A 22,004-nucleotide genomic window follows, 5' to 3' on the forward strand; every position below is an offset into this window, starting at 1 on the left:
TGCAATGTTTTTGCAAGTTAACATTCTCTATCTTGGGATCTCTTCCCTGTAAAGACAACAAACCACACCCGAAGGACCGACATTTTAAATGGCGCACTAAATTACTGAAACACGCCCACACAACACACACAAATTTGCATGCTTACACTATTCTTCTTTTACAACGTCCCGCCTATTCGATACCCCTTACTAAAGAGCAGATCTTTTATATACAAACTATCTTCCGAATGATTGTAAATATATTGAATCGGACATGAAGTTTGCTGAAGATAACCAAGAGTAATGGCTTTTAAATACCTCATTACCCCAAAAACGGGGACTGAGCTTCTGAAACCAGCATTCCGCACATGCGGACTACAGGGTATAAGTGCAACTTACTGCTGAGAATACAATTTACGCTTTCCCAGGCATTTTTCATGTGGCTCGTAGCTGCAGTTGGGAAACTTTTTATGGCCGCCACAGCATCCGGCAAATGCGTTCTTGTATTTGGGTTTTCAGTTTTAACCACCCACATGTGTGCTGCCCGCATGAAATGTGCGTTTGGCTGACAAAAGTTCCTTCAAATAATTAGGAGGGGCGTGTTCGTATATAAATGAAAACAACGGAACAGCTATTTAAATTTATTTTTCATTTTAGCCCACTACACTGACTGCTTTTAATACGATAAAAATTTGGAGAGCTATTTATTTGAAACACGAAGTTACACCCCCGACTAAGAGGAGCCATCCAAAAAGGATAATTGGCTCGGTGTAAAAATGTGGCCTTTCGGCCGCGGATCTGTTGGTTTCATTCAGCTTAATCATTTCGTTAATGAATATTTTAATGCCCGCGGAAGTAAGGTCTCCGTCGTACTGCCGAACTTCCTCTCCATTTTCAAGCCATATTAGGTTGGGTTCATATCGCAGTTCATAATCGTTGCATATGGTTTTGGCCATTTTGCAGTTGAGCTCAGCAAAACAAATATTGCCTCTGGACTTGAACGATTTGGCCATGTCAGTCCAGATAGTTTCGAAATCGTGGCAGCCCATGCAGTTTGGCTCATAGAACTTCACGAAGAACGTCCCATCCTCAGTGGTTTCGAAGAAATTGTGCACTGTCAGCACAAGGACCTTGCCAGGAGTGCACTGATCCACGGATCTCGCCTTTATACTCCAATTTGTAATTGCGGTTACATTGCCAGGCCGTTCAGCTGAAGAATCATCTGAGTGAGCGCTCCAGATCAGGAGTGAAAATAGCAAATGAACACGCCAAAATGTAGACATATTTTGGCAATTTTTACACAGTTTGTTGCGACTAACAAATTTGTTCTATTCAGAATGTGACTGCTAATCCACAAACACAATTAGTTTTAATTTTCACTTTTATTTATTTTCAAAACTGATAGACTTAGTATGGTTAGTATGGCTTATAGAGTTTTAGAAACTTGAAGAGACTTTGCTTACGATCTAACTTCACATGCTCAGAGTATGTAAGAATAGTTGGGTGTGTGTATGAATACGATAGAGTTTGAGTAAGAAGCTTAGGTTCTGGAGTTCCACTAAATCAGACCTCAGTGCCATTGGCCATTCTCGTTGAGTTTCCGCGGATCGATCTGCAAGCCGAGCTTCTCCAGCTTGCGCACCTTCCTCATTTGCTTGGTGAGGCGCCGCTTGAAGTTGATCTCCTGGTTGAGATTCATAATCTCGATGGTGTCGTACTGCCGGATGTTTTTGATCGTCTGCAGGATGAGGTTGTCCGTGAGGTGCAGTTTGATGGTGGACATCTTCATGAACGGGGCATCTCGGCGTCGCAACTCCTCCCTGTAGGCAAACAGCGTGTAGTGCAGCGATGGCAGCGTAGGCAAAGGACGCTCCAGTTGTGGAAAAAGTAGCTCGGCCATTATTGAATATATATGCCCACTGATTTACTGGGTATCTGAGTGCTGCGGTGAGATCTGTTCGCTTTGAGTGTCCAGAGTGCAGTGCTGCCTGAGTTCAGGGTGTCCTGGTTTTTATGCCACACCATCGGCTACCTGCTGCTTACTGGGAAAACTCCGACACTCTGCCACTGGAAGATTTTCTGGGGAAATCCCAGAGGAAGTGGCAGCTGGCGCTAGAACGCAGGATTTAGCTACCTGCCAGGACAGCTGCAGGAGATGTTTTCCTTCGAGCACGCGATTAAACTGGATTTTCTTCAACCCGCAAAAATTATGCGACGTCTGCGTACAGTCTAACTTCGCTAAAGGTGTCACAAGGAAAACCATTGTTTCTAGAATGCATACGAAAAAACTATCATTTAAGAGCACAAATGGGCTGAGTTCTATTTCAGTTTACATAATCAGTAAATTTAACAAACCTTCAGACCGATTCTAAAGAAATTCTAATGAGTGCGAGTCCTAAAAAAGAGAGCAAACCAGGAAGTAAAAAAGAAGTGAGTGTTTTTGCATTCATTCATTATTTTACGATAATTTTTCTCCGTTTTTTCGGTTTAGCAGTGTCCGCTGCCTTCTACCGCAATTAAAATAAATTGCATTCACTCAAAGGATAGGACTTCTGAAATCTGCATGTCCATGTGGTGCGGCCAAAGGATCACAGGAATATGTAGCATAGAATTTACTTGGATTCATTTAATTAGTTGAGCTTAAATTTAAATGGTTATACGAAATAAATGAAAGCAAGTTTATCACTTTGATTGCAATGTTAGTTAGTCATATTTATTTGCTGGACTTCCGCTGAACATTTAACAAATTATGATATTATTGCTAACTTTTAAAAGCTTTTATTTTGTGCAAAAGTCAAATCCCAATTTATTTGCATGCGGGCCAATCCATTTGTCATCAGATAGCTGTCACTAAATTTATGCTATATGATTGTTATGTTTATGTTTGTAACCTAACATATAACAGGCAATGTCAGCTTTTAATTAGTCAAAATATATTAATTATCTAAATGCTGCCACCGAGGAGAAGCACATTAAAACCAAAAATAATAATAATAATTTATATATTTCGGGGATTTTCGTACCATATTTTGTGGTTTGTCATATTCAAACTAAACCAACTGACCAACAATGGAAATTAGTTTGTATACTCATAATACAGCAGGTTTTTGCATATGGTATGTTTTCCAGGAATCGTTGATTTAAAGATGAGTTTGTAAACTGTGTGGCCTTAACTTGGTTTAGCTTTATAAGGATATAGATATGTAGAACTAATAGAACTTGTTCATGCAAAAATATACCCATTAGGAAGAAAATGTATTATCTAAAAAGAAATATATACAATTTGTCCAGGAATATTAAATCATTAAAATGAAAATACCAATCTTTTTAACTTTAAAATAAATTGGACTACAGACGCTGATTGAATTTTAAATTCCGTCTCTCTATCATCAGCCAGAAAAAAATGTAAAATATTCCGATTAATTACCAGAACCGACAAAAGATTCTAGGGCACGTGGACGGTTTGTCTCCGGCGAATGCATTTAATTTGCATGTTCACGGAGGTCCTTTTGTGTGCATTTGTATGTCTGGATGTGGAGGTCCGTCCTCAACGCCAATGAGTCAATATTATTACGGTCGACGCTTCACACTCTCCGTGAAATTGGCAAAAGGGAAAGCGGCCGCAAACGCTGGCAAAAATGCTTTCAATTAATTAAACACCCGAAAAGCAAGGCTATAATGAGAATGCAATGTGCTGTTCAAAGAGCTCTAAAGAGCGATGTTTGATTGGGGGAACCCGCAGCGGGTCTCTCGTTCAACTCAATCAACAATGATGCCAATTTACAGGACACTCGGTACACGCAGAAAAACCTTATATCATCTCCAAACTTGATATTATAAAAGCTCAAAAAAAGGGTTTAAAATTATTTCATTTCAATCATCGTTAAAGTTTTTAAAATATGGCTTTGTATTTCGAATTAAAAGTAAATTATTAATATATTTTAATCCTCCTATAACTATATTTTCTATTTAATTAATTGTGTATTTTAAAGACAAGCAACTTATCTACAAAATATATATTAAATATTTTGGAAATTATATATAAAATATTTTTGAAATACAACCCACTTATTTTCCAGGAGTGCAGTCTGCGGCATGCAGCTCATTAATAATACAGATAATGTGTTTGGCGGCAATCATTTTTCGGTTGCATGCCATCGCGGTGGCATTGATTAACACCGCCAATGGTCACCGCAATGCCAGACGAAAGGCAATGATATTGGGCGGGAAAGGGGGATTGGGTTCAGTATCGTCGAATGAAGCCATACATGTGAATTAATGTAGTTTTGGTAGTGTTTTACTCGGTTAATGGCATGTTAAGTTCCTGCTCGTTGAACGCGCATAATTGCATTCAGGAGAAAGGTAACCTGCGGTCGATTTAATCGACTTCTGTTTGCTGGAAAAATGCCATATGAAAATGTATGCCGATTTTCCTTGAAAACTTTTGGCATACACGAAGCTTAAGTTCTTGAAAACGTCGAGTCATGTGAGACATTTTACAACAGTTTGGTGGCCTATAAAAGACATTGTTTTCCAGCACAAGCAAATATTCAAAGAGCAGCCGCGGACGAGATGTTGAGCAAGTTATTTCCCCACATCAGTGAAAAGCCATTGAGCGAGCGGGTTAAGTCCCGAGATGCCTTCATCTACTTGGATCGGGTGATGTGGTCCTTTGGCTGGACAGAGTCAGAGAACAAAAGGTAATGAAAACCCGCTATGCACATATGTAAATATTGAAACAAACATGATTTCGTGTGAAGGTGGAATCTACTTTACAAACTGTGGTTTGTGTTCGTGAGCATCGTAATGCTCATCCTTCTGCCGATCTCAATAAGTATTGAGTACCTTCAGCGGTTCAAGACCTTTTCGCCAGGTGAGTTCCTCAGTTCCTTCGAGATTGGAGTCAACATGTACGGAAGCAGCTTTAAGTGCGCCTTTACCATGATGGGCTTCAGGAAGAGACAGGAGGCTAAGGTGTTGCTGGATAAGCTGGACAAGAGATGCATTCGCGATGAGGAGAGGGCCACTGTTCATCGCTATGTCGCCATGTCAAACTTTTTTGATATTTTGTATCACATTTTTTACTCCACCTTCGTGGTCATGAACTTTCCGTATTTCCTGCTGGAGCGACGACATGCCTGGCGCATGTACTTTCCCTTCATCGACTCCGAAAAGCAATTTTACATCTCCAGCATCGCCGAATGCTTTCTGATGACGGAGGCCATCTACATGGATCTCTGCACGGATGTGTGTCCCCTGATCTCCATGCTCATGGCTCGATGCCACATCAACCTCCTGAAAAAGCGACTTCGCAATCTCAGATCAAAGCCAGGGAAGACCGAAGATGAGTACTTGGAGGAGCTCACCGAGTGCATTCGGGATCATCGATTGATTTTGGAGTAAGGTGTTCCAAGTGGCACAATTTCTATTTGTTTTCGAAAGCGTTTTTTTTTATTTCTCAGCTATGTTGACGCTCTGCGACCTGTCTTTTCGGGAACCATTTTTGTGCAGTTCCTCTTGATTGGTACTGTACTGGGTCTCTCAATGATAAACCTGATGTTCTTCTCGACGTTTTGGACTGGTGTCGCCACTTGCCTCTTTATGTTCGACGTGTCCATGGAGACCTTTCCCTTTTGCTATTTGTGCAATATGATCATCGATGACTGCCAGGAAATGGCCGATTGCCTTTTTCAATCGGACTGGACTTCTGCTGACCGTCGCTACAAATCCACCTTGGTTTACTTTCTTCACAATCTTCAGCAACCCATTACTCTGACGGCGGGTGGAGTTTTTCCCATTTGCATGCAAACAAACCTAGCTGTGGGTATTAATTTTAAGTATAACCTATTTTAAATTACTTTTCTTTTTTAGATGGTGAAGCTGGCATTTTCTGTGGTTACCATAATAAAACAATTTAACTTGGCCGAAAGGTTTCAATAGGATGAGAAATGCATGCTCTGCTACTATTAACATACACTCGAGAAAATATTGTTTAGCTTTAATAAATATTCAGTACTAACAGCGTTTTATTAATAGTCAAATGTGTAATAATTTGTGGCGCCCCCGGAGGGGCATCTTGCGAAATTTTAGTGTGCTAATTTTAGGAGTGATGCCTGCACTGCAATTTTCCATTTTATGAACTTACTTTCGTAAAGCGAAAGAAAATTCTATGGCGGAAAAGAAAACCAGACAAGCTCTACAGTAAAACGACTTGAAGTTGGGTCAGTAAATCTACTGCAGTTGTCTCTTTCGCACGAGAAGGCGCCGGGGGCGCGCTTTCTCTTTCCCGCCACTGTCCACTTAATAAAGTGCAAACAGGCAAGTGATTATTTCACAGCTATTGTTCGAAAAGGATGCGGATGCGGGCTGGGCCGAAAGGAGGCGTGGCTTGGGGGGAGGGCACAACAAAGGATTTGCGTTATAACCAAGGCAACGAAGCAGAACACACAAAACATATAAAAGCAGCAAAAAAGACCATATAACGCGAAGGACAAGCGCGAAAAAAATTGTACAGCGCGAATAAAAAACTTAACTAAGGAAATTAATACAATGCTGCGAAAGAGGGACAGCAAGGGCAGGCCAGAGAGAGAGGGCAGATGGGTCAACAGCGAGAGAAACTTGCAAGCTGCAGTTTTATTGCAGCTCTTAAATCAAGAGACGCACTAACACACACAGACAGTACAGGACATTCAGCCCCTTTTAACCACTTTCACTTCAACAGATCATTGAGATCTTTGCCCACAATTTCAAAGAATAATCTTATTAAAAAAAGTTAAATACTACTTTCTTACTATAATATAACTATAAGAGTTTAAAAAACTTTCCCTTTGATTCTCATCTATCATTTGACTAATGACATTCAGCACTGGACCTCTTGCACTATGCAGATTTAGTTGCTATATTTCGACTACACCGACCAAGGTCGATCTGCTGGAAAAAAGTTCACAAATTAGCGCTCATCATCAATCAATGGTGGCCCAGCAGCTCCAGCAGAGTCGAGGTCAATGGGTTGAAATGCTGACGCTAATTGCAATTTGTGGTTTCAGTCAGCTGCAAGAGGAGCCCCATATATGTATGTATGTATGTACAATGTACAACATCGCACTCCCTGCGAACGAACAGCGCTTGCATTTGAGGAGCCCGATGATGGATTTAGGCCAGCAGTGCGAAGCCGAAAAACCGCATCGACATCATCGTCATCTTCTCCCTAAACCCGGCCAATTCGATTGAAGGAAGTTCGGGCCCAGTTCCCGACCCACGAAAACCAGGTAAACTCAATCAGCGGAGGCCAGGTAGCCTCGACATCAGGTGCGCATATTCAAATCAAGTGTTTAGTGGCCTCGGGGTCGCAACGCGGTCTGCTGCTTAAGGATTCCGCGTGGCTCCGTTGGTTCCTTTGATCTGCGGTCCTTAAATGTGTTTCGTGGAATTCGCATAAAATATTCAATAAATTCTTTCATCGGAATAACATTATGAATCGAGCAGGTAACGTATGCTTTACTATGCAGTATGCAAGAAAACACATTTGAGCCATCGCGAAGTAAAAGGAATTTAATATGTTTATATGGTAATGTATATTGCACAATTTCTCCTTAATTTGTATCGCATTTATACATACTTCAGTGCAAATATTTATAGTTACTCAGGCTTAATAAATGTGAAATTTCAGTTGACATCAGTGAGTTTTCCCAAGTGACTTGCACCAGCTCAACATATTTTAGTCCCCAATTTTAATTATTAATTGTTGAAATACATCACATGGCTCGTAGACATATTTTCCCATAAAGTATGCATACTTTGTGTACTATTTTTGTGTTATTGCTGGTAAGCCGATAAACAACGCTAAACGCACAAATTGGAAAATAAGCAAGTGCACAGCCAGAAAGTGGCCAAGTCATGGCAGCTGCCAAAGGAAGTCATGACTGTGGTGTCCTCTTCTCCACTGACTTTGCACCTTCTCACCGCCGAGGAAGTCCTTCTCCTTTATTCAGGCGGCATTTGTGGCATTCGGGGCGTGCGGCACACGCTGCGTATGAGCTATTTTCTTAAGTCAGCTCCAGTTGCTGCCTTTAACCTTTCGGTTTTCTTTTGTTCGCAATGTCTGAGTGAATGTGTGCCATGTGTGGCATGTTCAGCATGCAATGTCTCCCTTTTGGTCTTATTGAAAGCATCTGTGAGCCATTTTTATAGAGCTACTTTATGCCCCTCAATCGGTGAGTAAAATCTCTAGCCACAAGAAATTGCGCCATGAAGTGGGTTTATTTCTTGGACTGGTAAGTTGTGTTAGCCTATAAATAGGATAAGGATATTTGTAAGCCAAAATCATAGCTAAAGCTAACTAACGAATATTTTGGGTACGTACGATTTCCTTTCAAAACTCGATTACTTTACTATTTCCCTTACACTTCTTTAGAATGTCGCCATTAATTACATAAATAAACAAGAGCGACAAGCGCTCCTTTTTCGTTCTTTCCGCAAGGACCTCTAATTTATTTTTGTGCCATAATTTATAGCTTGTTACGAGTGGTAATCAAATTGCTTTTGAGAGCTTCAATCTAGACAAATTACCCGGCCACTCATCTATTTTAGTTTTTTAATTAAAGCCAAGTCCAAAGACTGCAGCCACGGGAATTGTGGGCGTGGATCGGGTCGGGAATGGGTATGGGAATGCGAATGGAGCTGGGGATCGGGATGTCCCAAAACATTTGCCAGACGCATCGGACATAAATCAAGTGAACGAGAACGAGAGCGGGAACGACATGGACATGGCAGGACAACAAGTCCAACAAGGCTGCTGCCCTTTTCCTTCACCCGATTTCCCATGGCCATTCTGAAATTTGTGAATTGCAGTTAGCCAGAATCGAGACGAGGACTTCGAGGGGCGTGGCAGCGTGGCAGCGAGGGCCAAAGGCAAAGTTTTTGGCGTAGAACTAACGAGCATCAGTGTAAACTGTCGTCGGTTCTGTTGTTGTTGTCATCGCCGTTGCCGTTGCAGTTGCCGTTTGCCCTTCTAGTTGCCCCACCAGTTTCTCATTAAACTTCCAAATTGCTATACAAAGTTTGTATAAAGCTAGCATGTCAAAATTGTGCTCAGCTAATCAGTTTTCGATTTCGAAATAATGCTTTCGATTGAATTCGCTGGTTTCATAGATCAACGTGATTGGCATTTTTCCTCATGAAAAATATTAAAAATCACATATAGAGCATGCAATTGGATTTGGTATCGCTTACAAATATATTTTTGCATTGTTTCTCTTAGTGCAATTCCCATTTACTTAACATGTTCAAATGCCAGTGATATTTTTGGCTCATTTAGAAGATATCCCCTTGTGTTTGGCCCCCCGAGTGCTACGCATTCAACTGACGTCAACTTGTTCCTTTTAGCCAAAGCATTCCCACTGGTGCGGTGCCCTGCAATACTGCAAAACTGCAATACACCACATCCGCAAAGTTCCTGCTGGATGAATCGCTCCAACTTTTGTTCTACGCACAGTGCCTTTGTCTTTGCAAAATATTCACCAGAGACACCAGCCGAAAAGTATGCAACTGCACACAATGCAGCCGAGAAATCGCAGCTGCAGGCGAAATAGGAGATGGGTCCTTTCCCTACTCCCCTCGTCCCCTTGTCTTCTCGTCCTGGGGCGTGTTGTGAGCAAACTTTTGCAACATTTATCTTCGTTATTATGACGCTCGAATGGGCTATCAGCGCAAAAGTGGAGCGGCTGCTAAATATTTGGCCGCCATAGGAAATGCATAAGAGCTAAAAAGCACAGTACGACGGCTCTAAGAGTAAGAAGAATGTCCTTAATGCCGCGATTCCACCGCTTCTCATCCGGCTTTTGTCCAACGCGCAGTGGCTAAAATTCTTACAAGTTGTCAAACGTGCTGTGCATTTCCGGTGATGCAAAACAGATGTATCTCAAAGGAAATGCAAAGTGATTTCAATTTATTTTTTAGGCAGGAAGAGATAATTCAAGAAGGAAATGCTTACTTGTGGCAGTAGAAATGCAATATAAATATTAACAAAAATTATTAATCATACTTTGTTTCTGATAAATAAGTTTCACTATATCCTTTTTTTAACAAATTAATTCTGTCGCTGTTTTCGCTATTTGCGTTTCCTAGCCCATGGTGGACTGCCTCATTTTTCGCATCCCTGGCAGGAGGAGTCGAGTATCCTTCGTCCTCGCTGCATTTGGCAGTATCGGGGCAGACAAAGGGAAGTATCCCAGCTGCGAACGAGACAGTGCAACTCGGCAGTTGTAAACGGGATGGCAATGGCAACTTTTTCCTGCACTTAATTAGTTTGGGCATAAGTGGAGCAGAAAAAGTTGTTCGCCAAGATGACAGTGGGAGGTCCTTCTGTCCTCCAGTGGGTTTGTCACTTGTCCCCGAGTCCTTCCTGCTGTGTCCTCCCTTTCGCTGCTTTGTGTGCGTTCGCCAGCCAAGGAAATTGCCTCATAAATGTTCATTACCCAATGTTCGTGTGTGTCTTTCGGGCTCCGAATTTGGATGGATTTTGTATGGCGACATGTGCGCAATTTCCCCTTTTCCCAAGCCGAAAATTACGCTGCGCTCGTACCGGAAATGTTGTGCGATAAATTTATGTTTAATTTAGGGGTTAGAGTGGGGCTTTTCCCACTCATTTGTAAAGTCTGTTATGCCTTTCACTGGTCATTTCTTGCATTACCTAAAACCTAATCAGCGCCTATTAATCATACGCACTGTTGACCACATTTAGTCCAGCAAATCGCGCTTTCTCCAGTGCCCCTCGGTGTGTCAGATAATGGTAGCACATTTCCTGAGTCCCACCACCCAGCCTCATTGCCATTCTCCGCCAGGGAGAGAGAAACACACAAACATCTCGCATACGCGCAGCAATTCAAAAATATTAAGTGCCGCAGTTAGGCAAGTACTTAGTGGCAACAAGAGCGGAGGAGCTGGCGGCTAAATGCCAGTCAAACAGTGTGCAAACAATGGAAGCCCAGCCGAAGGAAACGCTGATGGCACGCCTGAAAATGAACCCGCAAAATATGGCTCACAAATGGGGGCATCGACTGCGCGAAGGGGGGGCGGGATAAGGTCTGGAGATCTGGAGCCCAATGGAGTAGTGGAGCTCGTGAGTAGATTTAGGCTGAAAAATAGTGCACTGTCTTATACGGTTATCCATTAGTTATAATCAAAAGCACGCATGTATATTGAAATCAGCAATAACCCAAATGAAACTAGTTAGTAAGGCTTTGCCTTCAAAAACCCTCGTATTTGAGATTTTAAATTCTTGTGGCACTAGTACGGAGCTCCTTACCGATTCACGAGCCCATCTCTAAACTACAGCGCTAAAAGCGTAGGACCAGCAGACCAATTGAGAACCCAACAGCAGCCAGGACTGCTCTTCGAAGGGGGCTTCGTTTGTCGGAACTGTCACATTAAAATGGATGATTTATTTGCGACCCTAATTTATTGCGCCACAGTCACCGGCCGCGTTTCGTTTCAGGCTGGCAGTGGCAGTGGCAAAGCCAAAGGACAGGATATTGAGTACGCGCAATGCATGAGCGAGTGGAAATGGGTAGCGGGAACCGGGGGAGCTGGCCAAATGGGAACAGGACCAATGAACTCGCCGGGTGATGGGGGTGCCCGGAAATTGGGGGTGTGGCAAGAGGCAAGTGGCAAGTGGCATCGGGGCTAATATAATGAATTTTACACGACACCAGCGCACTTGGCACTTAATAATCGCATTAGGGCGCTAAGCAGCTCGATGACAGGGCGGAACGGCGGGGAAACCGCAGACGGGGAGCCCCAATCTCCAATCCCCCCAGCTCCAACTTCCGTTCCGTTCCGCTTTGTTCCGCTTTGTACCGTTCACAGCTTCTTATCGGCAACATAATGTTTTATTGTCCCGCTTATTGCTACAAATGTGCGCATACTTTGGGGCTCTTTGTTGGGTTCTTTACTCGGCCATTCAAATGCCTAATGCCGATTATAAAAACAAGGATTCACGATCAACCGAATGGGCGTGTCATAAGGACAGGTGCCTGCAATTTGCCTCAAGGGTCGCCTCCTTTGGTGGTCAAGATAAACGGCGAAATAATGTGGGCAATTGAGTCGAAATTACCTTCGCGGGATATGCCAGTTAATGAGATTATAAAGAGAATATTTAAGCAAGATAAATACTAATACCTTAATGCATATACCTTGCCTGAATGCATTAAATAGTAATAATAAAATGCAGTTTCCTTGGCGAACAAACAAATTGATATTGGTGCTGCAAGTTTTAGCAAAGACTCAATGATTTGGTTTCAAGGAAATCTCGCAAATGGACTGCTACAAATGCCGCTTTCAAGATACAGATACAGAGTATCCATTTCCGCCAAGCATTCACCTTGCCACATTGACAGCAAGAAGCAAACAGTGAGATGAACAGTGCGAGGTGAAAGAGACAACTGCCCAGGCGAGAAAGAGATGGAGACCGAGGAAAGCTCATCAGTTGACACCTCATATCCTTGGAGCATTTTCCAATCGAAGGACTCATCTTGCCTAGCTCCATTAGAAAAATTGCGCGCCCTCCGTTCAATTCCTTTATTACAAAAATCGTTCGTTCTTCTTTATTTGTTTGGCTATTTCGTATTTCTGTTTTTGTTGCATTTTGTGAGCGTAGTGGAGAAAGGACCAGAAGGACTTGGCCCAGGACCAGGTGAAGCGGTGATTGAAAAACACTGATAGACTCTGTAAATAGATGAAATGCTGGCCCAGATGTACTCCAATATATGGGCAAAAGTGGGAAGTGGCTGCCACTGCCACATCGCCTATTCAATTGGCTCTCCCCATTGCACTTTGCGAATTTGATCGAGTGAATGGCGTCACAAAGCAGCAAATCGAAATGGAAGTTTTGTAAACTCTTTTTGGCTATTTTCTGATTTTCCACCGAACTTTCTTCGGTGCGTATAGTGATTGTATGATTTGTGTATTATATATATATATATTTATAGTAATAAATCATTAAAGAAATTGTATTTAGTTGATATCTAAACTGTGTTCTTCTGTTACCCCTTATACATTTTTCCGTTTAATATTCAGCTTAATTAGATAAATAATTTATAAAGAAAGAAGAAAAGTAAGTGTATTTATGCATGCTCTTTGGTATAACTTCAACGCAAGAGGAAACATTTTCATTTTGTAGCCAACGCGAATAAATCAAATCATGCACATTATGGGCGAAAAGGTCGAGCAAAAAAGAGCGAAATCAGTGGAGTGAGAGCTGCAGCCAAACGGTGGCCAACAATTGAATGTGTGGCAACTGGGGCTGCAACCTGGTGGCACAAGGATGGGGAAAGCCAGGATCAGGACACGTGTGAGAGCAAAGAACAACACGCGGCTGTTGCCCAGTTTTCTGGCCCTAATCAACATCAATTGCGCTTTTTGGTCTCGTCTGCGGCTGCTCCATGATATTTTGTAATTAGAGAAAAATCATTTTTCGAATTTTCAGCGATAAAATTTGCAATGCAATGGGGTAGCTGGTTGGCCCAAATGCAAACAATACGCGAACATGGTAAAACTCATTAGTGCCAGCGGCAGCAGCAATTTCAAAAGACAAGCATTTTGTGGCTGTTCGATTAAAATGCTAAAATTCCAGGATGTTTCCGTGTTTGCAGCCAGCCGCCACGGTCAAAACCGTATTATTGTTAATTAGTCCCAACGGATTAAAGTTTAGTTGCGCTGTTTTAGGCCAGTGCACAACATTTGATCCATCACGGCTAAAATGTTGGCTAAAATTCATTGGTAATTTACATGCAGCATTTGCTACAATACAATCGAAATTTATCGATGGCATAAGTGATCAGGAAGCTGAAATGGTGGCAGCCAACAAAGGAAATTCAGACGAGGAATGGAATTCAATTGAAACTGTGTCACTTCGATTTAGTGCGGTAGACTGCACTGTGTTATTTGTGATTTGAATGGGGAAAAATGGTGAAAGGATGCATAAGTTAGCTACACTAAATGGAATAATGGATTTACAAAAATGTCTTTGAAGTAAAAAATAGCAGGTATATGGGATTAATTTGTAAGGTGAAATCCTTTCAATTTCAAACTTTATTTTTTACCCTAATGAAAACAGTTTTGTGTATGAGTTTACCTTTTTGCAGTTTGAAAACAAAAGCGAAAATCGTGAAATGGAGACCAAATCTCATTTGCCCGCATCTGGTGAGCATTTGGCAAATAATGCCGTGAGTTTCACACATTTAATTAGTTTAATTAGTCTCCAGCACACACGCACCCGCACTTGCCACGCCCATCGAGCCGCCTTCAGCGCCCCTTATCATTAATCAGCTTTCATTTTCTTTGACTGCTACAAACATTCTTTTCTGCCCCTCGAACTTCTTGCGTTGCTCGCTTAATTTTTAACTTTTAACACTGATGCCAGCTTGAATGGCACTTTGCCACGCCCCCGCCCTTTGGGAGCACCTACCAACGCCCCTGCCTCTTTTGGCTAATTTGCTTTGAGAGGCGAAAGTTGGAGGAAAACAGGCCACTGACGTCATTAGCATCACGGCAGGCTAAATATAGAAGATGGAAAATAGAGGCGGAGATGGATGTGGGTGGGGCGAGTGCGAGGAAAACTTTGGCAAACTGTGTTGTGTGGCATTTTGTCACATCCAGACATTGAAAATTCGGATAATTGAATATTTTCCAGGGCGTCGGCAACAAAAACGATTTTGAAATTGGGTTAATTCTTAAATTTTCAACACGTGGCGCGGGGGGAGGAGGAAAAATCCAATCCAATCCAGCCACTTGCCCTCGCAAAGCGACGAATGGAAGGCCAAATCATTAAAATTAGATTACGGAATCCTTCTCACATTTCCGCCGGAAATTGCACTTTGCGTGCGGCAAGCAGCAAGTAGCAAGGACTTGGGAGCAAAAAGGATCCACATCCACATCTACAACTACATTTACATCGGCAAATTGCAGACCTGGTGACGTCAATCGCAATGGCAATGCGATTCGTCCAGAGGAAGCGACAGATTAGTTAATAAAATCCCTCTTCCGCCCGCAAATGACTTAGACAGGAAGTGGAAAGAAAATGCAAGCCAAGGACCGTCTAAATTTGTTACCCGTCATGCTAATAAAATATGCAAATTCCTTCAGACACTCCGGCGAGTGGTAAAGCCCTTTTGCCACTCGGATTGCAGATTGCTGTTTTTTCATTGTTTCTGTTTTTTATGCTGCAATTTTTGTGCCAGCAGAATGACTTATTCCAGCACTTATTGTTGACTTTTGTGGCAAGAAAAGCATTTGGAATAGAACACACAAAAAACATAATATAATACAATGGCTAATCCTCTAAAAACAAAATATTTTAAGTTGTTTATCTGTGGTATAATAAATACTTATATAACCACAATAAAACGGCTGATAACTTCGTAGATTAGCCTGTGTCCAACATAAGTAATAATTGTTTTACACTTGACGTTTTCATTGCTATGACATTTTTCAAATTTTCGGTTTCGGATCTTTTTTTACCTAATACAAAGTAAGATTCACGACCTGACTTGTTGCATGTTTTTTGTGCAGTTGTCGTTGCCACACACTTTTTGTGTTAGTGGTTTTGGGTTTCTGGGGAAACACATAAACATGTTATAAAATATGCACATTATAAAATGCGAGTTGAGCTAGACAAAAGCCAAAAGGAATTTGCACACTCATGGCCACCGAAAAAAGTAGAAGAAAAACGGGGACCATGAAAGGAAGGCAGTGGAGCTCACATTTTATAAAAGTTTTTGCTGCTGTCTCTTAAGTTTTTTGTTTTTGTTGGCGTTTCGACTGGGTTTCATAATTTCCTTCCTGCTTAGGTTTTCTGCTGACAACTTGCTGCAAAATATATTTTGGCATTTATTTATTTGTGTCTTGCATCTTGACAGTTTTCTTTTTCTAGCCCCACTACTTCGCTCTCTTCTTTTCCTGTGCTCTGGAATCGCATAAATATTCCCAGGCACGAAAAGCTAAAGAAGTTTTCAAGTGCAGTCAACGTTGCGTATGCGTAATAAAAGCCAATTTCGTGGCACGAGAGAATAAGTTTTTGAATGAGGGGTAAATGGAAAGAAACTATAGAAACGTGTTGACTTGAACAACGTATTTATATGATGCTGTTAGTTCTATAGTTTTCTATAGCAGAAGAGCAATTTCAATAAAATCAAATATGGTGTGTACTTGAATAATAAACGTTTAATAGTTCTTTCTTCACAATTTGCTTTAGTTGCTCTTCACAATTTGTTCAATTCAAAAATGGCTATTTGTATATCAGCTTAATTAAATTTTGAAAATTGAACAGTAAATGCAAAGTCTTTAGAGTTAGTTAGAAGAAAATCAAATAATATTAAGGTTTGATTTCTTTGCGTTCTATTTCAATAAGCGTGGCAAAAACATTGTCGTCGTTACATTATAGAAACAGTTGTGATTGAAAAAATTGAAAAATTTACTTCAAAGGAACAATCAATACAGACTTAATAATACCCTCTATAATATAGAACATCTTTCATCTGATTATCTGTTTAAAACATATCAATAGCCTTTCGTACATTATAAATCATTGATTCACGTACATTTTTTCAAATAATTTTCTCTAATAATAATAAGTAATCGTCTGTAACCTTAGTCGAGTGTATTTATTCAACAAAGGAGTGGGAACGAAACATACCACCACTAAATATGGACTCAGTAAGCATGCTTAAAGGGTATTAATACAGCAGAGCACTGCAGAAACACGCAGCTTGGGGCAATATGAAGTGCAGTGAACTGTGCACTGAATCTCACTCACTTCCCAGAATCCCACTGCACCTTCCTCCATCGGCAGCCCTCCTCTCTACCACCGCCTGTCTTAGCCATGGAGCCAAATTGCAGTCGAAGGCATTGGCTGCTGATGAGATGAGCGCGAGCTGGCAGCGCAGCCAGCTGCGTACCACACGGCGTATGTGTAATGCTCGCGTTCAGTGTGTGTTGCGCACACAAAATGCATCCGGGTGTCCGGAACTTGCACTGCCGTTTCCGAAACATTTAGCTCGGGCTGGAGTCGCAGCTGAAAATCACTGGAAGTCACAACATTCGAGCACTGAATCCTACGACAATTTTATTCCCCCAAAGGGGATTTGCTTTTTTTCTTATTTGTATTGTATTTGTGCCAGTTTTATTGTTATTGTTAACAGAGACTGAAGTTCGACAGTTGCTTATATTCGCGGGAAAATTGTGCGGCAAATATGGAGAAATTTTAACTGACTTTAAGTTAGTATACAAGTTCATAGCAGTTATTTGTACTTTTGTGGCCTAATTTATTACCCAGACAGCAACGGAAAGTTTAATTGCTATAATGCATTTATATTTTATATTAAAGCCATATTTTTTGCTTGTTACACCACAGCACACTTTCAATTAATGGTCTCTATTTTTACGGGCATTGCCAAATATTCATTAAATTTGTATTCCCTATTTAATTGTATTTTCATATTTATTTATGTTTTTGCCTGTCCAAGAAAAAACTTGTTTGCACATCATAGGCAATGCAAACAACAAGTTTTACATCTGCTTCCAGTTTTCGACTGGGTCAGCTATTCGACACATTGACTTTTGGCATAGTTTTCTCTGAAACAGTGCCCCCATAGGAAATATTCGGACTTGATATTTATATAAAAACTGATTATATGCATTTAATTTCTACTTGTTTTACTATGCCTAAGGAATATAAATAATATTTTATGTCTAAGTGTATTCTTTTGCAGTTGCACCGATTACATATATTTAAATCACTGTGCTGACTTGATGTTGCTTAAGAAGTGGAAACTAAAAATAAACCGCCCAAGCAGATGCCGCCAGATTCCGCTAATCTGCCTCAGCTGAAAAACGACTCCCAAACATTACCATCACCATTATCATCAAGCCTCGAAAATGTGAATACTTCGGTTGACTCTTCGCTGATTGATTATTTATGGGCACTTTGATTTCTGTGTGTGGAAGTGCGGCATGGTTAACTCAAATTCGCATCGGGCTTACAGAATTGAATCGTGTTTTTGCCACGTAGCCACATAAAAAGACAATTTCGCTGTGTTTTTCGACTGGGATCTTGACAAATCGTGCCCCAATGGCCAGCTTCGTGATAAACGTCAGTCACTGTTTGATTTTGGCTTATGCTTCCGATTTTTTTGGGCCCGCATTTATTACAAATCATTGTAATGACTGGGGAAACATTTAATGGCTTACAGATCTTTTTGTTTCTGCTGATAGTTTTCTGAGCAAATGGCTTGCTTTTTTGTAAGGACAACGATAGGCTTTTGCCATGACCTTCCATTAACTCGGTTGCAATTAACCCGGCTCCAGTTGGCTAATGATATTTTAAGCATTATAAATAAAATTTAATAAAAGTCAACTTTTGACTCGGCGTAATTATAATTTACTGCAATGGCACGCGCCGACTCCTGCTCCGCATTTCTCCCACATCCCCCACACTCCAACTTCACTTCAGCCTCATCTTTTACGCCCTCTGTGGTGCAGGTGTAATTGTAATTACTCCACGCACCAACCGTCCAGCCATCCAACCATCCAACCATCCAAGCATCCAACCATCCAAGCATCCAGCCAACAAACAACATTCAACATACAACAAGCAACAACCAACAGGCAGCGCAAAGTGACTCGGACCTCGCTTTTCATTGCGCGAAATGTCCATTTAAATAGCTTGATTTATGCCAGCGTCGAGCTGCAGAACGGCAAAGCAGCCAGGGTACAGTGGGTGTCGCTGCCAATTTACTGCTTAAAATCTCTGGAGTGCTGCGATGAATATAAAATAGGTATCAGCATCACTCCAAGCTGCTATTATTACTTATATTTAATTTATTTAATTATTTAAATATTTTATTTGATTTCAAACAGTTTTACAGGGTATCTCACTATTTTCATATCCCTTGTTTTTTGCACTGGCAATAATGTGGTTGCCAATCTGCGCATCAATGCACCACTGTGCGTGTCCTGACCCAGCAGCGGTCCCTCATTTTCGGCTTTTGCCACCGAACTTTGTCCGCTTCGTGGGCAAAAAGGGGGCGTGGCATGGCGGGTCGGGGTCGGCGCTTCCCTCTCACTTTAAGTGTATTTATTTGCGCTTTATTTTTATGGCCGGGCCCCGTGTAATTGGCGCTGTGAGCGCTCGCTCGCTCCGGAGCGCATTTTGATGGCCGTATACTCGTATATACGCGTACACCGCATTCCGTATTCAGGTTGGGAGGACGCACAGGAGGATGAGGTCCTGGGGGGAGTCATAAAGTGCACGCTTCTTGTGTTTTATACGCTTTATTTAAATTCTCCCGTCGCTTTACACCCACTACTTCGTTTTTGCCAGTTTGTTTGGCCACCCTCTCAGCATTTTGCCAATGATTGCTGGCCGGTCCATGTGTGGCTTGCTCTAAGTCAGTTTTGCGCATTTAAATTTTTAATTAAGTTTAAAAAGTGTGCGGAGTAATTGGTTAAATATTTATGATTATTTGCGTAGCACTCGAAATGACAACCGAATGGCATTGCTCAAAATGGCCCACAGCTAAATGCCATTCCTAATTACAAACCATTTAATTTGCGTTTGCTAATCACAAACTTATGGTTTATGAAAGATACTCGACTTTGGCTGAAATAGTGTAGTGGAAAAGATGAGAAGAAAACCACAAATTTTTGGCCGATAAGCATTTATGGATTCAATTTTCTATTGGTTTCTGAACTCTTATGCGTAGTTTGTGAGCAAATTTCAGTTTATTTTATGGGGTATTTATTCCGGGTTTAATTGGCTCTTGGCAGGCATTAAACAAGAGCAAAATATATAAATATAAAAGTTGGAAGATTAAACTTCTTAATTATCCATCAATTTAGAAAAACTTATGGTAAAGCCATTTTGTTATCTTTATTCAGAGGATATTATTGCATACAACTTTCTGGCAAATAACAATTTTCAATAGGTATTAAATCTATAAGTTCAAGGAAAATAACTATTTTAATTGTGCACACAACAGTGGCATCCGTTGGGATTAAATCATAATTGTTTACCTAACGCATGGCCAACAAAAAATTATTAATCATAATTTATTAAATTAAAGCCTCTTTGTGGACCTATTTCACCATGGCCGGAGCTTAATTGGCAGTTGTTTACGAACACATTGCGGGTAAACAACATTTCAATCTCAGTACGGAACTGGGTTCAATGCATAAAATTCGCTGAAATCATGCGAAACCAGAAGGCGGCGACAATCGCAGTCGTCTGGCCACATAAATCACGGCCAAAAGCACTGAAAGCGATAGCCAACAACAGGCAACAATGACAGCCGCCACCGAAGAAATTCATTTGCATTCAACACGTTGCCGTGTGCGCAAACAAGAGTGGCTAGTGGGCGCTGCATGTTTGCTATCTGGTCGAGGGGGCGTATGAGCGACGTGCGTGCAACGCGGCGTATGTGTAACGGTGGCAGATGCGACAGATGCAGCCTGCAGCTCTGCAACTGCGACAGTTGCCACGCGGCGTGGTCCAAAGCAAAAATAACAGCGCAATACAGCACCGTTGCAGTAAACTAAACAAGACCCGGTCAGCGAGCAAATGGCATTAGAGTGTGGACCAAATTGAACAGGGCTGCAATGTAGGATTCTAAGATGTGAAAATGTCAAAGACTTACTTGCACAATAAGAAAAAACAAGCTGTCAACTACTCAAAAATAATTGAAAATTGCATACTCTTATTCCGAAGAGTAACAATGTTATTTTGGTTTAATCTTTTGGATTTACATGAATCAAGAACCCAAAATTGTTGTACATTTGAGGAGTTTTCATGCCATCCCTGGGCCCACAAATCACGCACAATCGCACACCAGCTCACCAGCCATCAGCACGCCCAGACAGTCGCAAACACAGTCGGTGTAATCTAATTGCTGACATGGCCAGACGATGCCAGTGAATGGGCCCGGCCCGGCCAGATGACCAGTTGACCAGAAACCAGACCAGAATCGAGATGCCAGAATGCCCGCTCGAGCCATCAACTGGCTGCGATGGAGGAGCATTGCGAATGGGAACGGGAACGGGATTGGGATTGGAACCGACCGATCAGAACCGGATGATGGGGCTGGGAATTATTGTCACCCGACCACATTGCAATATGCGAAACGTGTTTCGAGTTCTGCAGGAGTTTGCTTTCGGTTGAAATGGGCTCAACTTGATACGTACGAGAGAACTGTGTCAATTCTCGCTTGCAAGAGAATCGAGATGGGTTTTGAGTTCTAGCTGCACTTTTAATGTTAATTTTAATGCGTGCAGGGAAAAGTTGCCGAGCACTTACCACTCAGCATTTACCACTTGGTAATTGCGAGTGGGTTGCGCTTTTACCGCGCGTGTTCTGCCGCTCATGAGCTGAATTTACTAGACCGCCCGTTCTATTTGTGTAAGCCAGTCGCTCTCCTCCTGCGCCCCCCTCTTCACTTTTAGTTAGTTAGTTAGTTAGTTAGCTGCCACAAGCACCCACCCACACACACACACAAAACGCTTAAATGCACTGCGACCCTGTTGACCTTGCCAGTATGTGGTTGGCATATATACGAGTATAGGTACACATAGCTGCTGGCTCAACATCATCCGACCAACTCGATTCCAGTTGCCATCATCTGCTGGCTGGCTGAGAGGGGGTTGGGGGGTGTGGGTTGGGGGCAAAGCAAAGTTAGTTACACTAACAGGTAATCATGTCACCACCCCAGGTGAGAAGCAAGTGCCGATGGGGAATTCAATAACAATTCCACTCCAGATCGCGTTATAATACGATAACGAAAATCCAATTTCTGCTAAACATTTGCTGAATTCCTTTGCAAACTAATAAACTGTATGGCTGCAGCAATAAAAGACATAACTTGTATCGTTTAAGCTAGATTTGATTACACACTTTGAATTGATAAAGTTTATAATTTAATTTAACAACCGGTTGTCGTAGCTAAATGCATTTTGTTAGTGGTTTGGCAGGACAAATAAAA

The 22,004-nt window shown here is 41.6% G+C and overlaps 3 protein-coding genes across 3 annotated transcripts; 1 reads left to right on the forward strand and 2 right to left on the reverse strand.

The window, feature by feature from the left end:
• Positions 1–653: 653 nt before the first annotated feature.
• Positions 654–1,450, reverse strand: LOC6526430 (thioredoxin domain-containing protein 5 homolog). Its single transcript, XM_002087513.4, has one exon. It carries the CDS (start codon positions 1,260–1,262, stop codon positions 684–686), a length of 579 nt encoding a protein of 192 aa, XP_002087549.1. The 5' UTR covers positions 1,263–1,450; the 3' UTR covers positions 654–683.
• LOC6526431 lies at positions 1,360–1,898 on the reverse strand. Its single transcript, XM_002087514.4, has one exon. It carries the CDS (start codon positions 1,877–1,879, stop codon positions 1,550–1,552), a length of 330 nt encoding a protein of 109 aa, XP_002087550.1. The 5' UTR covers positions 1,880–1,898; the 3' UTR covers positions 1,360–1,549.
• A 2,649-nt stretch (positions 1,899–4,547) lies between these two features.
• LOC6526432 (odorant receptor 22a) lies at positions 4,548–6,014 on the forward strand. Its single transcript, XM_002087515.3, has 4 exons — positions 4,548–4,679; positions 4,740–5,378; positions 5,442–5,799; positions 5,851–6,014. Exons 1-4 carry the CDS (start codon positions 4,552–4,554, stop codon positions 5,917–5,919), a joined length of 1,194 nt encoding a protein of 397 aa, XP_002087551.1. The 5' UTR covers positions 4,548–4,551; the 3' UTR covers positions 5,920–6,014.
• Positions 6,015–22,004: the final 15,990 nt, after the last annotated feature.

The sequence above is a fragment of the Drosophila yakuba genome, chromosome 2L (assembly GCF_016746365.2).
Source record: "Drosophila yakuba strain Tai18E2 chromosome 2L, Prin_Dyak_Tai18E2_2.1, whole genome shotgun sequence".
Classification (NCBI taxonomy): Eukaryota; Metazoa; Arthropoda; class Insecta; order Diptera; family Drosophilidae; genus Drosophila; species Drosophila yakuba.